This window comes from Chamaea fasciata, unplaced genomic scaffold (assembly GCF_029207755.1).
Source record: "Chamaea fasciata isolate MVZ Bird 193981 ecotype frontalis unplaced genomic scaffold, bChaFas1.0.hap1 SCAF_16, whole genome shotgun sequence".
NCBI classification, from domain to species: Eukaryota; Metazoa; Chordata; class Aves; order Passeriformes; family Sylviidae; genus Chamaea; species Chamaea fasciata.
The window spans coordinates 5061994-5079416 of record NW_027094101.1 but is presented as its reverse complement, the minus strand read 5'-3'; the positions used below and the strand labels follow the sequence as shown (position 1 = coordinate 5079416).

General features: G+C 44.4%; 1 protein-coding gene across 2 annotated transcripts; it reads right to left on the bottom strand.

Annotated features, from left to right (window-relative positions):
* Positions 1-261: 261 nt before the first annotated feature.
* FOXL3 (forkhead box L3) lies at positions 262-17223 on the bottom strand. 2 transcript variants are annotated; one of them, XM_066198002.1, is made up of 3 exons: positions 17043-17223; positions 16154-16322; positions 262-348 (listed from the first exon to the last, which is right to left on the bottom strand). In XM_066198002.1, the coding sequence occupies exons 1-3, from the start codon at positions 17147-17149 to the stop codon at positions 298-300; spliced, it is 327 nt and encodes a 108-aa protein (XP_066054099.1). In that variant the 5' UTR covers positions 17150-17223; the 3' UTR covers positions 262-297. The 2 variants fall into 2 exon arrangements, with proteins under 2 accessions (XP_066054099.1, XP_066054098.1); XM_066198001.1 differs by lacking the exon at positions 262-348 and adding an exon at positions 12341-15797.
* Positions 17224-17423: the final 200 nt, after the last annotated feature.

Sequence of the window (17423 nt, the reverse complement as noted above, 5' to 3'; positions counted from 1 at the left end):
ATTGATTTATGTAATATATGAAATTAATTCAACTAGACAGAGGAATTAATGGTTTATTCTAAAGGGAAAACATTCTGGATGTTTATATTCGAGCACCCTAGAATGGCAGCAGCAGGGCAAACCCCAATTCTTACCTTTAATTTTTGCTCTTATGTTTCCACATTGCTGATGTTTGACACCATAGACATCTTCAGATGGGGAGGTCTGCACAGAATTACATGAGTGACACCAGAGCAGCCCAGCAAATCAGGAGATGTCCTTCCTGCTGTCTAGTGTGAGACCGAGAGGAGGACTAGTTCACGGATGGCTGTAGTGGCTTGTATAGTTGATTGCATTGTCCCTTTTTCTCTGCAAGAGGCCAGATGTAAGCAATGAACAGGATCCTCACAGAAGAAATCTCTGCTTCCTAGTCCTGAGCTGGCAAAGCCCAGGGTTTGAATCAGTTTGAATCAAAGCCAGGGAAATCAAGGAGAACAGTTTTCCAAAAATTAAAGAAAAAGCTAAAAGAAGAAAACAAAGAAAATACAAATTTCACTGACATTTAACTTGGAAAATCTCACTGCAGTGATCAGAACGTTTTATCTGAGCTGATCCAGGGGTGAAGGTGGAGCAGGGAGGAATTCTCACCTTGAGCCGACTGCTATAAAGGCACGGTAACACCTGCCTGTGGCCCATCAAACCCATCACCATGGGGTGGATGCCCAGCAGGGCACTCCTCTCCCCACCTACACGGGGACCTCGACCTCTGCAGACTTTCTAGCCCTGTTTGTGTCATCCTTGCCACTTGTTCTGGCCCATGGGACAAGCGCATGGCCTTGACTCCTGGTGAGATAGCTGCCCTCTCTGTTTGCACTGTAGGAATGAAGAAAGAATTCCCAAAAGTTGGTGGTTTCAGAGGTCCCACTCCATCCAACACTTCATTATTCGTGTCCTTGAGATTTACTCTGGCCACACATCTTTTTATGCTTGCCTCTGTAGTTTTTGGGGGTTTTTTTTGCAATCCTTCTAATTAGCATACAAGTGAATGACATTGTGAATATTAATATGATTTTCATTTATTTCCAGGGACAATAGCCATGTGAATCAGCAGGGCTCCACTCATCTGCACTGAAGACTTCAGAGTTGTTGAAGCTGGTTTAAAAGGCATGGGAACTCGTGGCTGTGGAGTAGCTCATTATATACTCATTATGATTCCATCCTTGAAGGTGAGGGGCACTGAACATTTGATTAGAGTGCTGTTATAAATAAAATAAACATATCTGAAAAATCTGTGAATCGGTAAATCATGTCAAGGGAAAAAGCCAATGATGAAAAAATGCCCCAGACAGTGCCTGGACAGAGGGACACACATCAGCCCAGAGATTTGCTCTTCTCAGCCAAATCTATTTCAGTGTTTATCAGGTGCCCTCCTGCAGTGGACTTGGGGCTCATGTTTGACTGCATTGCTTCGGGTTACAAAGACATTTTTCTGCTTCCTTCCGAGGACAGAATGCAGAGCCCTGGGAGTGGGCTGGAGCTCAGGGTGGTCTTAATCTCCTTCTGCATCTTTCCTTCCCTGCCTTGCTCTGAGGACCTGATTTAGGCAGACAGGGCAGGCTGTCCCCAGGGCTGTGTGATCACACCCCTGCTCAGAGAGCCCCAGCACCCTCTGTGCCCTGCTCCCTGCCCTTCCCAGCCCTCCCAGCCTCCACAAGCTCCATGGCAGGAGCAGAAATGCCCCAGCTGAGCCAGAGGATGCTGCTTTTGCCTCCTGTCCTCAGTACTGGTTGTCTAAGCTATGCATCAGGCTGCACAGCACAGCAGGGGCTGCAGAGGGGGATTCAGCCTTTCAGTGCCTAAAGGAACACAGCAGAGCTGGAGAGGGACTTTCTACAAGGGCACAGAGTGACCGAACAGGAGAGAATGATTTTCAAACGAAAGATGGCAGATTTAGATTATGGATACAAGGAAGAAATTCTGAATTGTAAGGGTGATGAGGACCTGGAACAGGTTGCCCAAAGTTAGGGATGGCCCATCCCTGGAAGTGTTCAAGGCCAACCTGGATGGGGCATTGAGCAGCACGGTCTAGTGGAATGTTGCCTGCCTGTGGCAGAAGGGCTGGGACAAGATGATCTTTAAGGTCCCCGCCAGTCCAAGTAACTCTATGAGTCCATGATTTTGCGATTCACAGGTGTCCTGGAACGCCCCTCCTAACATTTCATATAGTGTTCAAGGTCTGTCAGAGGCAACTGAAGCATTTTTGAAATGCCCCATCACAGTCATGAGGTGTGTGCGAGCAAATATGAATACGAGGTAAGTAAGGACTGCATTTTCTCTCACTGTAATATGTGTGCAGAGACAGACAGACAATAAAATCTCCTTTTTAATGTCGATCAGGCAGAGGCTCAGAGGTTAAAGCCATGAAGATTGAACTGGTTATCCACATGGGAAGGTGCTGCCTGGCCCATCTCTGTTGCTGACACTGACACTGCTGAGCTTCAAGAGTCCCATTACTGCAGAATGAAAATCCTTTGGAACATTTTTACATGGGCTGTGTCTTGTGTCCTTACACATCCTAATCTCGCTAGAAGCATCCTGGATACCTGTTTGGATCAATGCCCTTCAGGAGTTTGAGGGAAAGCATTCCCACTGTTTGCTCCGCTAAATGAAGCAGTGCTCTACCTGGCTGCACTTAAAACACAATTCCCATGGATTTCTTGCAGTGATTTACCTGCTGCACCATATTGTTTGTGATTCCCTCCAAGAAAGAAGTAGGACATGGAGACTGAGCCAAGGAGTCTGCAGTGTTTGGAAGCACAGAGTGCTCCCAGCTTTGGCAGGCTCAGCACCCTGCCCACCCAAGTGGCACCTGGATAAAAGCTCAGTAGCTCCCATTTCTTGGCTGGTAGTGACCTGAGAGTGATGCTCCTGTTTTTGAGAACCTCCTTTGGCAATTTCTGTGGATAAATAAAGCTCAAAAGGTTGGTTTTATTTGTTGATACTCTGAGGTCTGGTGACCTGATTCTCAGTTTCATCAAGTGAAGGATTCCTGGCCTCACATTTCTTTCATGAAGAGAAGTGGAAAGAAACATTTCCATGAGTGACTGTAATGATCTTTTTCTTGCTGTTTTGGCGTCAGTAACTGTGTTCCATTCTGATCTAATTTGTGGCATTTCCTCCTCGTATTTGTTGTTTTATATTATATATTGAAATATGATGTATCCATAATATAGAAAATGTGTTCTGTATTTTTGAGCACATTTATACAAAGGCCAATTCTTATGCTGTAATTTGAAAAACATGAATCAAACCCAAAAATTAAAAGGAAAAACTGCCTTAAACATACTTAAGGTAATGGCATACTTTCAGGAAAAACAAGAATGTATTCATTTTTATACCAAGTCAAATGTACCCTGGAAGAGGATCTGGATATTAATATTCACTTACTTTGAAACTGGTGCTATATTGTAACTTGAACAGGAAGAGGCAATCAATCTTTACATGGTTACATAAATAAAGCAAACTACTTAATTTGTTATAAGTTACAAAGACCTGGACTCCTAACAGGAATTGAGTGCATTTGTGAATTTATGTAACAAACATATCACTACCAACACCAAATTACATCTCAATCAATGTTAAAAGGCATCTGACATTTCCCTTTGATTTATGGATTAACCTTTACAGTTAATACAGTCTAGCATTTATTGTTTTCATCAGTTCGTGGTTTGGTAGCAACCCCACAGTTCATTGCTGGGAATTGACTAAATTAATAGCTTTTCCCACCATGATCAACCAGCTAATGAAAAAGGTCTATTTTGCACAGCTGGTGGATGCTAATATTTAAACAAACAAAACAAACCTTTATGAAGGACAAATGAGTCTTGGGTCCTGATTCTGCCAGTCAGGTTATTTATCTCAGGAAACCAAGGTGCACCTATTGACTGGGGTTAAACCTGGCTAAAATGTAATATATTAAACCCAAAGTAGCACGAAAGTAGTCCCGAAGCAGCACCCAGAGGAATACATTGTATTTCAGGATCAATTTGCGGGCAAAAAATAGAAAGTTTTCATTCCTCATTGTCTGAGATGTTCTCTGTTTGGTGTGGAAAATATTGGGGAAAAAATGTACAGGTAGTTTTGCCAAGTTTGCTCCCATTAATAGTGTTCAGATGCTGAGGGATTATGTATTAGAATGACAAAGCATTAAGCAATTATCTGCATCACTTTGTGGAAATAATTCAAATACAAAAGAGTTTTCTTGAATAAAGAATAACACTGCCTTAAAATAACCCAGTTACCCCTGCAATTTACTCTGATTGAGGACTAATTATCTTAGCAAGAAAAACATTGAGCAACTTGAACTGATTTTAGTGATGACAAGTCAGTTTACCGGGGACTTTTCATTTCAAGCATCACTTTGCACACATTTAGTCAATGTGGAATTGCCACTAACTTCTGCATTGCAAGCAACAGGAGATTAGCACCTGGTTAAGGGCAACACAGCCTGGCTTCACACAAGCCATGGAGAACACAGGGCAGGCTTGCCCAGTTTCCAAATACTCATCTTCCACTTCATCATGGTCAGAGAGAGACCAGGACCGAGAACTTTGAGAAAATTGACAGGTTCGGTTACATTTGTACAACTCTTCTGAACTTATTTTTTTTTAGATGCCTCGGAGTAGCAGTGAAATATCCACTCTGTCCCATTTGGAGAAAGAAAAACTTCAGGAATAAAAGTCACTTTCACGGCATTTTGGCACATCTGCTTCCTCACACTCTTAAATATTCATTTTTTTCTTAAGGTTCACAGAAGGTTTCCAAGCCTTAAAAGTCAGGGTTCGTTAGAGCTAAGCTTTTGTTTGAATTGCAAACATCTGGCAGCCCAAAGAGACAGAAAGTGCTATGCTGCATCCTTGTTACAGCTCACAGTGGCCCCAGCAGATGCTGCCTTGCACCTTCAGCAGCGGCTGCAGGTGGAAAATCCCTGTAATTACAGGGCAGATTTATCTGCTTTATCCACACTCACAGCAAAATTCTGCTGTGGCTTCGTCCTACACGCAAAGCCCCAGTGAGTTCTGAAGGATAGAGGAGGGCAGGGCTCATTAATAAAAGGGTTTTTTTTCTAACAGGTCACAAAGTAAGGAAAAAAAAACCAACCCAGCGACCTAAACAACTTTCCCACTTCTGGTGAACTTTTCCTCTGAAAAGGTTGGCCTGTTGGGGAGCCACGATCCATGACAATCCACTTTTCCTGAGGCACGGATCATTACTCCAGGATGGCACCAGGGCTACGTCTGCAGCAAATGTAATGAGCCCACTTTGGCCTGGGAACCTTCTCTGGAGGCAAAGTCAGAGCTCTCTGCTCTCTGCACAGCCTGTGTCTTTGTCATATTGCATTCCACCCCTGTTTGGAACAGCATGGGGAACGTTACAGGAGCCAGGCTGGGTTCTCCAGGCGAGTTTGCATCCAGGGAGTGGCAAATTTATTTTAAGTTTCTGCATGGATTCTTTGGATTTGAACATAAATCCTGGCATTATAGAGATCCTGTGAAGAGAAAGGTTCAATAACTCTCTGCAATATCATTGCTGCCAGTGCCAGGGCCTCCTCTTGAAATTACAGGTGCTGTCTGCTCATTTTTACTGCCAGTAGAAGGGGTTTTTGTGGGCATTTGCTTGGAAGAAACAGCTGTAAAATGCTTCTACTTGCTGCAACAGCACAATGTTTGCTGGACCAGGTGGCATCGTGAGTTAATATGTGGTAGAAGGTTTCTCTCATTTAGCTGGGGACATGGGTTTGCTTTATATGAGCCTAAAAACCAGGAAAAGGAGATTATTTCTGAAAAGTAACATTTCCAAGCCTTGCAACCTGATCCCAGATCTCTTTATGCTTTTATGTATTCCTTAAACGTCCCACTCCTGGAGTCACATGGCATCAGAACTAACAGTGCTGTGGGTTCTTCCACGTTTAGGCACCACTCAGCCCTGTGCAAAACTGATCTGGGGCAGCTGGTCAGTGGCAGGGTGGACAAGATGCTCAGGCACCAGGGGAGATTAAAGCACAGACAGGAAAGGTGACAGCAAGTGGGGAGAATGTGGAAGGTCCATAACGTCAGCCTGCTGATCCAGCAGGTTTCTAACAAAATTCCCTGCAAAGGTGAACTCTGTCTGCTGCCCGGAGGAGACACAGAGACATAAAGTGATTTTCCCCAGGACATTGCTAGTGTTGCAGACAGAACAGACTGGATCTCTGAGGCCAGAAGGTTTTCTATTTAGGCTACCCCAGAGAAAAGGATGGAACACAGAAGGAAACAGAAATGTTCTCTTGGCTGTAATTTAAAAAACGAAAAATAGAATTTCCTGCTATCTCAAGTAAGTGCATTATAATCAGAGTACGGCTAAATCTAATAATACGGGAACCCATGTGCCACCACCAGCAATACTTCTTTTGCAATTGCCTCCAGCTATTGCTACTAGTAGTTCTGATTGCAATTTCCTTGTACCTTATGTCAATATTACTGGGTCACAAGTGAGGAAACAGGAAGCCTGATAATCAATTTCAGTAGCTGTACAGTCATTTGGCTCAGGAGTTTGGTGGTTGGAAAAATTTAGACTTCAGCTCCAGTAATTGCAACCCTGAATTAAGACAGAGATATCAATTTCATATGTGCTGTGCACATGCCCACGTGGCCGTAGAGCCAAGACACAGAAAACTGACTTGTGCTGGTAGGAATATTCCTGACAGGGAAAAAAAACAGTTGGGTTTTCAGCTCCAGTATTGTCTTCCCTCTCCAAATATGGTATAAATGGTTCAAATTCAGGCAGGCTTAGAAGTAAAGAAAAAAAAACTTATATATTCAGGTATATTAATTTTTCTCCCTGTCTGTTGTTAAGTTACAGGCTACAGCTTTATGATGCTGTAGCACAGAGCTGACACGATTAGTCATTTTTATTTTGGAACATTTCCATTAAATAAAAACTGAGGTTTCTCTCAAATAAACATCTGTCAAACAAGGAGTGTTTCAGGTGAGAGGGCTTTGTTACAGAACCTCTTCTGCCAGTGAGTGCTGGTGGACCTGCTGGTGGTACCCTGGTCTGTCCCCGGCACTCAGGATGGTCTGCTCCTTCACGTCCCCCCAGCAGCCCTGTGTTCCTTTTGCTGTCACCTGATGGGAAGGGACAGCAGAGAGAACAAGATGCTGAGAGCTGAGATTGCGCAGGAGCAGTTCATGTGGCTTGTCCCATCCCTCCCCTGCCAGGAGATCATTCAGGTGAGACAAGGCTAAGAGATGGGCCTTGAGATACACCTCCCACATGGCAGAGATGGTGCCAAGGGTTTCTATAAAACCATACAGGATGTCTGGGGAAAATATGTGTTCCCCACCCCAAAAATGAGGTTCCCTTAAAGGCCAGTGGGACCTTTTCTAGAGAACAGCTTCACCCTTGCCACGCCAAGCTCAGTGTGCACCGGCAGAGGACAGATATTTGACATCAGCGCTTGGTGTGGCTGAGGTTGGGAGGCAGGCAGGCAGGCCTCCCCTCAGCCTGCTGCCCCCGGGGGCTCCCTGCCTTCCCCTGCAGCCAGCCTGGGTCCAGATGTTGCCCAGCTGTTCCCCCCAGCAGGGCTGAGGCGGCACTGGGAGCAGGACCTGATCAGGGCCCCTCTTCTCTGGGGTTGACCCCCTGTCCTGGTCAGGCGTGGGAACAGGGCTGCATGCTGCCTCTTCTCTGGGTGACAATAAAATCTGTCTGGTCTCCTCCCACCCCCAGCTAACCTGTCTGGCTTGGTGCTCTCCTCCCAGGAAAGGCTTGTCTTGGTTTCATGCACTGGGGAGCAGAAAGAGCCAAGCTTCTTCTCGGTTTCAGGTTCAGAACGTAAAACAGATTAAAATGCTGCTGCTTGAATTTTAAAATGTTGCTTTTCATGACATGATTATGTGACCTACCTTTGTTTATTATAAAGCTAATGCCACAAGTTACAGTTCAATGAATTCACATTTTATTTGAAATTTTTTGTCTGAAGTAGCCTAAAGCTCTTCAAGAAACAATTGCACAAAACCATATGAGAGCTGCTAATTTATAATCTGCAGCATCACAGCGCAACTGGCTTTTCATTTGGCTAAGAGGAAATAGTTACTTAGAAAAACAAAGCAAACCATGTGTCCCTAGTTTATATTAAGTGCCCTTGGTATTTATTAGGGATACACAATGTCTCATCTCGAAAATATTTATTTTCCTGTAATTTCAACAACAGCAAAACCAAATGGAAAGTAATTCAGTGTCAAGCCTTTGCCAAACTGTAGCAGATCTTAGGACAGCTTCCTGTTGAAAGAAAATTCGAGCTCCTGAGTCTGGATATTAGCTAGTGTGATTTGTTTATTTGAGTGTGTACACCAGCTCCAGAACAGAGGTGCTCTCAAAGACCATACAAACATCTCTGGACCAGGAATCTCACCCCAGATGCCAACATCTGGTTCTGCTGTGTGCAGCCCTTGGGCTTAGGGGAATTTATTCCCTATTTGGACACGTTTCCCATTGAATTCAGGAAGTATTTTGTCTGGCTGAAGACAGAGCCAGAGAAACCTGTGGAAGGAAGCTGCTATTTTGTCTTCAGAAGACACCAAGTAACTGCTAGAAGGTATTTAATTTTCTCTGCAGTCCACATGGCCTTTAATCTGATTAATCCCTGGCCCTGGCAATAGAAGATGAAGTTTTGATCCCTTGAACCCAATGGCAAAACTCTCATTCATTTCATGAGAGTCAGGATTCAAGCCATGTAGCCAGTCCCAGACGCTCCAATGCAGAAAAACGTTATGGGCTGATTAGTGCTGAAGTGCCTCCCAGGGTTTGATAATTGCTCATACAGCTCTCAGCCTCGGAAAAGCTCGAGACAGATTAATCATGAAACACAGCTCATTGCACCTGTTATTTTCCACATTCACTTTTATGGGAAGTGCTGCTTCTTTTCCACAGTCAGAGGCCGTGCTGGAAGGAGGGGATGGCAGCAGAGGATGCAGTCAATACCAGCAGCCAGCCATGCCTCGAGCACAGAGGGGAAGATGGGGAGCAGTTTGGTCCTAGGGTTAAATATCTGTGGCATGAATCCTCCAAAAAGCATTTTCAGCCAGAGCAGATCTTGCTTGAGACAGATGGCTAATGGTCAGCGGGGCCTTTGGGCCCAAGAGGGGAGTTGGTTCTGCCCCAACGTTTTTTCCCTGCACAAGGAGAACATGACAGTGTTTCACCATCAGCAGCTGTGGAAAGTGCAGCTCTGGGGGATCCAGAGTGGGGCTGTTGGGGCCAGTGCAGGGCTGACAGAAGGGTTTAATGACTGTGGGACAGAGCAGAGTTCTTTACTGTGCAAATTTCAGGAAGCCTCATTTAGTTTCGGTTGTTTTTTGTTTAGAACCACTGATACCAGCATGGAAACTGAGCAAACTTTCAAGCCCATTAATTCTTTATCATGTCTCCAGTAAAGACCTAAGAGGGAACAGTTTTTGTGCAGAACATTTAGTCTGTGGAGCTGGGGCACTGAGAGAGCTGCACTGAGCTGCACCACGCAGGCTGACAAGTCAAAGAGCATTTCTGTACCTCTTTTTCAACCTGCTCAGAGCAAGACAAGGTGGTGTGTGCCCAGTGTAAATGCTGATGACGGAGACCAGCAGCTCACTTCTGCAGTGCAAAGTTTTTTTTCTGAAATACTCTGTCAGAAGAACCACTCCCGAAAGATGAAAGGGGGCTCCTGTCACTGGCATAGCAGGGTTCATTCATTGCTACAAAGGGCAGTGGACACACAGAGAAACACGACAAGAAGAAGTTTGGTTTGGGCTTACTGCAACTTCTAGCTTTCTTCTTCTGTCAGTGCTCTGCAAGTGCTATTTTCAGTTCCATAGTTATGGTGAGAAACATGGTGTATTTTGATTCCTAATTTAGCTTGTTTATCCTGAGAGATTCCAGGATCTTCATTTGAAAGATAAATTCAAACCTTCTTTTTTCCCTTTGCAGCCCACATTCCATAACAAAAACATTGCATGCCATACTTCATTACAGGGCTTGGAAGACCTTCATGACCATAAATTTAGGAACTTGCAGAACACAATGGACTTTAGGATGGAAACAAGCCAGTTGGCCTATCTGGTCAGGTCCATCCCTTCTGTTTGAATTAACAGCTGGATTTCACAGTGGGAGAAATCCGGCAGTTCTTTCTCAGGCAAAATTCTCACAGTTGGATTTGCCTCCAACCACTGCAGCAAGGGTGGGAGGGAGCACAACTTACTTTGTTATTTTATGTTTGCTCTCCGGGTAAAAAAAGATTCCAGTGCAAGTTCCATAAGACTCGGACCTACCCTGTTCTTTAATTTAATGACCCTAAGTGCAAAAAGAAAGACATTCCCAGTAAAACAGAGACAGCGACTAGGTTCTTTGTGCAGAGCACAGCAGATGGGACCCACGTTCTGGAGGAAGCAATTAGAAGCTGATGCTGATGCAAAATCAAGAGGTTAGGACCCTTTGTTGTTCTGAGAATTCTATCTGGGAGAGGAGGTGCTGGCACAGTTTTGCAGACTGTGTGAGGAGAGATGTTGGATATAATATGCAAAGGTCGGCTTCACACGCGCTATTTCAATTCCAGAGGTAATTATACCAAAGTTAATGGATTTGCAAGGATTTACACCCTCACAGCAGGGAGGAGAACATGGCCCAGAAGAGACAGGGAGGGGAGAGGCCAGCTGGAATGAGGATTTCCATGTCTTGACTTCGGGATTTGAAGGGCTGCTCACAGACAGGGATCTGTGTTACGCTGCCAGAGCTGAGGGTTCAGGTCCCCCTGTGTGCTCAGGGGCATGTGATGGAAGTTCCCTCTCTTCCCTGAGCTTGAGTGCAGCTGGACATGGGATATTGCTGCCCTCAATTTACAGCAGAGACTTGACACACAACCCCAAGAGCCCTTGAGATATCAGCTCTGTAGTAGTGGAAGCTGTGGAGGAAGGTTTTTTCCTCAAGGCTCATTGCTCCAAACCCCTTCTCCTCTTGCTGTGTCCTCTCTGTTGCTAGAGACTGGGAAAGACTCACAGGATTTGGACCTGAACAGGCAAGTGGTAGCCAAAACAGAAACCCTCTGTGACTGGAAAACTGCAGAAATCTTGATTTGGTTTTGAGGGAGAAACCAACCTGCTGAGTGGTTGAGGAATGCTGTGGCAATTCAGCGCATAGGATGGAGCACAACAAAGCAAAGCCATGGGGAGACCCAGCTCTCCAGTGTGGGCTGACCTTCAAATGCCCCTTGAGCACAGCTTCTCTTTATTTGAGGAGTTAATGGGTCTCAGCTAAGACAGACGAGTAAGATCTTTCTGACTGGCAGAAAAATAGGGGAACTTGGCTTTACTGACAAAGAAAAGGTTTGTTTTCAGCTGTCCTAGTCTGCATTAATGCTCCCATACTGTGCAGAAGGTTCTGCTGAGGGAGAGGTCCCTGTAAGTGAGGTCAGCTGCTGGCCTGCCTTGGGTGTTATCTGGCCTCTCTTCACTGGGGGAGAAGAGATGCATCCTTGCATCCTTGCCCAAGTACTCTGAACTTCGTTCTGAGGCTGATCATCATTTCGCTGTGCAAAAACCCACTTCTGTGACACCAGTGGCAAAAGCCTAAGAAATTAAATCAGTAGAAGTGAAATTGCTGCATAATAACCTGGCCTGGCTCCATCAAAATCTTTGTTTTGTCGTGGGAAGCCTTCCTTTAGAAGGATAAACAAACAACCCCCTCCAGCGTCCCTCAGTGAGGCCAAGCCTTGCCTCTCCCCAGAAAGAAACCTTTCATCTTTCCTTTCCAAAGGTATTTATGATACTGAAGGGAGAGGTCTGATGGCCTCTTCCCCCTCACTGTGCCCCAGCCCAGCATGCAGGAGCTGCTGTCCCACAGCCTGCTCCTGCCTCAGCCCAGCCTTGGGACTGTGTCAGCCCCTCGTGAGGCACCTCTGCTGGGCTCAGGAAATCCAGGGCATGTTCTGGGTCTCTCTCTGCAGCCAGGAAGGTGTCATGAGATGAGGAATTGAGCCAAACACTTTCTCCCAGCCTGCCCACCCCACTGATGGCCTTGGAGGGTACAGAGCCTTGCCCTGCCCTGCTCATCCCTGGCTTCAGCTCAGCTTTGAACCCCAATGCCAAATGGGAGAGAATGTTCACCTGCTCCAACACGGGGCAAAGAGGGATGTTCCTGTGAGATTTTATTTTTTTTCTTTATGTGAGTGGCTGTCAGGCTGTGGTGGAGCTGAAGAAATAGCTCTGGATTCAGAGAAGAAAGAAAACTGGACATTTCCCCCCCCCCCCCCTTTCCCTGAGAAAAAGTAATTTACGTAAATTTATCCACGACCAGCACACGGCAATAGCTCACAACTTTGTTAATGGAAACCTGGTGATCCATAACACTTGTGTGGGAGATATTTGCTCGGGGGTAATACAATATTAATGTTAATATCAATGATCGATCAGAGGATTTGCAAGAAAGGCATAAAGTATTTAATTATAATTACATTGGGAATGGCTTTGTAATGGCTACGACATTTGAATAAGGTCACGTCTAGCCCTCACCCCTGTTATGTTGTTCTATATTAAATGCCATTCACTTTAACTGCTGGAAACCTTTCTGCAGTCCTCAGAATATAATCTACTGGGTAAATTGAAATATGTCCCTTCATTTTTCGAAATATGATTGATATCCTTTGCAAAACAAATGTTAACACCTATTTGTACACAAATTTCTTTGATTATATGTTAGGGAAACTAAAGTATGACAGTCTCTCCTAGCAGGCACTCTACCGTGAGCAAAGGACATGGCTATTTGTGAGTATTAATTCATCTTACAGAAAATGGCTTTGGATCTCTGCTGTAAATCCACTTGGGTGTATTTCTGCCTTTCCTAATGCATTAATTCGACATTGATTAGTAGCCATAAACCGCTTCTCCACTGGTCTCAGCAGCCCACAGTGTTCACCTTATCCAGGTGCTGCTCAGGAGGAACTTTTGCTGTCTCTGAATTATCTCTTATTAACAGAATCAACCAAGAACACATAGTAACAATCATATTTGCATCTTTCACAGCAGAAAATACGTACTTCAAATATACTGCAGGTGTGTACCGCAACCATCAGCCCAACAGCAGCATTGCCATGTTTAAAACAACCAGGAAAAAGAATCTGGGTATAAAACACGAATATTTATCTGTAGGCAGGATCCCAGAGGCGCACAAGTACCCACCCACAACGAGTGCATGCAAACACTGAAGCACTAAATGAGGACATGCTCTTCCCACACCTATTTACTACTGAGCATAAACACTGAAGGAGCAAATTCTCGCCCCTGTTCAAATGAGAATCCATCTGTCCAGTCCCCCCAGAGGTTTTCTTCTTTTTCTAGTATCAGTGTAAACAGCAGATCAATCAGGCCTAAAGAGTCAAATTTTGCTTTCAGATTTTCACCCGCAATAACTGTTGATTCACAGAGAATTGAAAGCTCCCATTTGAAGGCAGAATTTGGCCTCAAGAAATCATCCCGTCAAAGTTTGGAAGACATGCAGTGATGTAATGGACATGATTTTCCATTTCCTCTTTTCTGAAGGAGAAGCAAAGACTTTTGCATGCTGTAGAAATGCCTGAAGATAACAAGTTTTATAGTTTTCCAAAAAATGGGCATTTATTACCAATCAGTGTGAAATACCACCGATGGTAAATTTTAAGTATATGGCAGGAGTTTTAGCGTCATGACAACATACATCATGCATTTTTACAACATATAAGTGCAGTGCTATTGCTCCCTTTCTCAATAACAATATATAAGAATATATAGTATAAATGTACAGTATATATTAGACACAATGTAAAATAACTTAGTGAAATGTCAAAGCTTCTGCATAAAAATTCAAGTCATGCCTGAGCATACCTCTATGCTGAATCTTATCTCATATACCTTCATTTACCTTTAGTTCCTGTTGCAAAGATAATTTTATCTCTGTATTTAATTGCTTAAAACCATCAGAATTCTTGTCTTTTTTTCCTTTTATCTGCAGTAGGTGAAGACTCTAGTAGCCAAGTCAAAGCCAGGATTTTGTGGAGCCTTTGCTAGGGCTGTGTATGTTCTGAGAAGCAATTAATTGTGAACATGTTGTATAAAAGCAACTTCTTAAAAGCTCATTACAGTTCATCATTGTCCATCAGGTTCTGTTCCAAAATCTCCCGCTGCATGTAAATGGTAATGAAGTGGCTTTCTCAGAAATGGAGCTCATGAGCTAACATTGGTATCTGGAAATTATAAATCTCACCAGTTTAGCTGAAATCATATCAAGCACCACTTTGGTAATTGCTTGCAAGAAGGATCAATAAAAATCTATTTAATGGGAATATACAACTTGTCTCAGAACAGGTAGGTGGAATTTTAGCATTACTTGACACTCGACAGAGCGTTTTTGCAGTGCCAGGTTTCCCTTCACACTTGCTAAATGAAATATAGTCAAGGGCTTTTCTGCAGCATCTCAGGAAGATTTCTGATAGTACAAGGGAAGAAGTGTTGGGGGTTTTTTTAACCAAGGCATTAAGAGACTCTTTGACTGTCACATTATCTATCAAAGTCTACCACAGATCAGCATCCTTGCAATTAGGTCTCTTGGAATTATTTTGAATACAACTTCACTTCAACAATTTAAACAACTCTGCCCCGAATATGAACAAAAATATACTTGACAGACTGATCAGTAACTACTTTTTCTAATGAACAATGAATTAAAGCTGCAAAACAGTTTGAAACATGATGTTAAAAGAAAAAATAATGGAAGAGAGGGTGATTTTCTATAATTCCTTTTAAGAATCAAATTTCCACCCCCTGCCCCCCTACATTCCCAGCCAGTGTAAGTCGACAGAATTACACTGTTTTAGATCAGCTTAAGTTCTGACCTATATACCCCAGTGGAGTTAATCCTAATTTCCACCACTGAAAGTGGGATCAAATTCACTTTGTCTTTAATAAAGCAGTGGACGATAAGCAAGTCTCCTCTGTCGGATTCTGCTTGAGAGAGGAAATTCTTTGTGGTGCTAAATGACATCCAAGACAGTTTAGAAAATAAAGCTGGAATTTCATAAATTTCAGCATGGTGGAAACCGATATTGGCAGCAGTTATTTATGCTTTAATCTTAGCAAAGTTCTTTGGGTACAGACAGAGCATCAGCTGGTGAGTCTGTAACCCTTTCTGAGCACTGCTTGGGAGGAAAAGGAGGAGGCAGGAGGCTGCTTTTCAGTGACATGAGGCTGCTGAACACATCGTGACTCAGACTTTGTTATCATGAATAAATAACATCACATTGTCCAGAACTGGAGATTAATATGCGGGGCCTCCAGTAGGTGATATTTATTTTCTTGCATGTTATATTGAGATCTCAGGCCAGGCAAAGGGTCGGGGGCTGAAAGGATGTAGTCGATGCTAAATTTGATTTCAGAATCCGACTTTGCTAAGGAGGAGTTGCTGAGGCTCTGCCTGTTGGTCACGCTGTTTGGAGCAAACCCACAAGGCTCCAGAAGTTTTGGGCCCGGTTCAATCCTTTCATGTTTACTTTCAGAAGAGGAAATGCTGTTCAAAGCAGAGTCCACAGAAGAGATATTGGGGGACAAAGGACTTTTCACACTGCTTGCTCTCTGCTCCTTGTGCTCCCTTTTCACGTTCCTCCTCCTCCGTCTTCTCCTGTAATTTCCATTTTCAAAGAGATCCAGCATGGATTCGCATCCTGTTGCAAAGCTCCAATAGTTTCCTTTTCCCTTCTCATTCCCTTCTGTTCTGGGAACCTGTATTTATTTAAAGGCAGTTGAGTGTTTGTATGTGTTACAGATGCTGCTGTTTAGCATCTGCATTCATTTACATTTAAGAATGGTGTAAACACACATGACAAGACTTTTAAGCCTATTCTCTGTCATTATATGAGTAAGATGTAAGCCCCATCCTCTCCAATTTGTTATCTATTAGCATACATCAGACAAGGATATATTCCTTATCTCTGTAATTGACAACTCAGAGAGATTTTAAGTGATTTACAGCTCAGCTGTTTGTTTCCCTTCTTTCCTAGTGATGAGATTATTGCTGCCTGTATTTTTTCAGCCACGCACAGTGTGTGTGTGTGTAAATACACAGTAACTGATCTTACCTTCACAAAACAACTGTTAAGGGATAAGTTATGTCGGATGGAGTTCTGCCAGGCTCTTTGATTTGATCTGTAGTAAGGAAATTTCTTCATTATAAAGTCATAAATGCCAGAGAGGGTGACTTTATTTGAAGGGCTTTGCTGGATGGCCATTGCAATTAAGGCAATGTAGCTGGAAAAAGGAAAACTTGCTGTTACACCATCGCCTCACTCACAGACTCAGCTTTTAGGACCACCTGGGTACATGTGTGCCTACATCCTGCTTCTAAAATTCCCCCAGTGGATCTGTGCCCTGACCCAAGGTGTCCCAGGGACAAGTCCTAAGTGTCCTGAGGAGCCCCAGGTGACACAGAGGGGTCACTGCCAGGAATTGAGCCCTCAGGGCTGCCTGCAGAGCAGAGGACAGGATCACACACCTCTCCAACTCTGTCTGAAAAGTTTCCTCGAGCAGAAAGGCTGCAGTGAGACAGACCAGGCTCACAGTCCCTGCCACTGGAGACCAACCCTGCTCATGGAAAGGACCTTGGGTGTCCCTGTGAGCATCTACACCGCTCCTCTTCCCACCACACCGGGGTTCTCCACATCCAATTCACCCCTTGGCACTTTGAAACATTTCATTCCCTTCTCCCAGGGCTCCTGGAGGTTGGAGACTGTCTGAGATCTGGAGGCTTAAGGGCACGCCAGAGTTGCTGTGACCCGTCATGGGACGAAAACAAATCATGAACACTTCAGACAAAGAAAGGGGGGGAAATCTGCCCACTGCAGTGCCTGCACCAGGGCCAGACCCATCACACACACCTGGCCCCCTGCTCCCCTGAGAGCTGTGATCCCACCAGCCCAGAGCTCAGAAACCTCACCAGAGGGAAGGGGACTTGGAAAAACTTCACCTTACCTGTACGCTGGTCTGGTGAATTTTTTCTCTTCGTCAGAACTACAGGTAGGATAATCATCCCCATCATAATTGAAGCAGTTATAGGGGTACTGCGTGTTGTCAAACATCGTCCTGCTCCTCGCTCAGCTCCTGTGGAGTGAGAGAGATGGAGTGATGTTTCTCAGAGCTTGGACTCCCTCCTCCCTTCTTCCCTCCCCTCTGTCTGTCTCATTCCCTCTCTCCCCCCTCCTCACACTCCCTCTCCTCCGTGCACACACACACACTCTCCGTGATGGGGTGGGGATTGTTTTTTTTGCAATTCTCGCGTCCCAGACAGCCCGTCTGTTCGGATATTATTTTTTTGGGGGGGTGTTGCTCTTGCTGTTCTTGCTGTTTCCCCCA

Bases quoted from the DNA above. Each gene is read 5' to 3' on its own strand.
- FOXL3 (XM_066198001.1), bottom strand. From the start codon at position 17,149: ATGTTTGACAACACGCAGTACCCCTATAACTGCTTCAATTATGATGGG. The intron at 16,323-17,042 runs GTAAGGTGAAGT...TCCTTTTTCCAG, and splicing joins TTCACCAGACCAGCGTACAG to CTACATTGCCTTAATTGCAA. The intron at 15,798-16,153 runs GTAAGATCAGTT...AAATAAATACAG, and splicing joins TTAACAGTTGTTTTGTGAAG to GTTCCCAGAACAGAAGGGAA.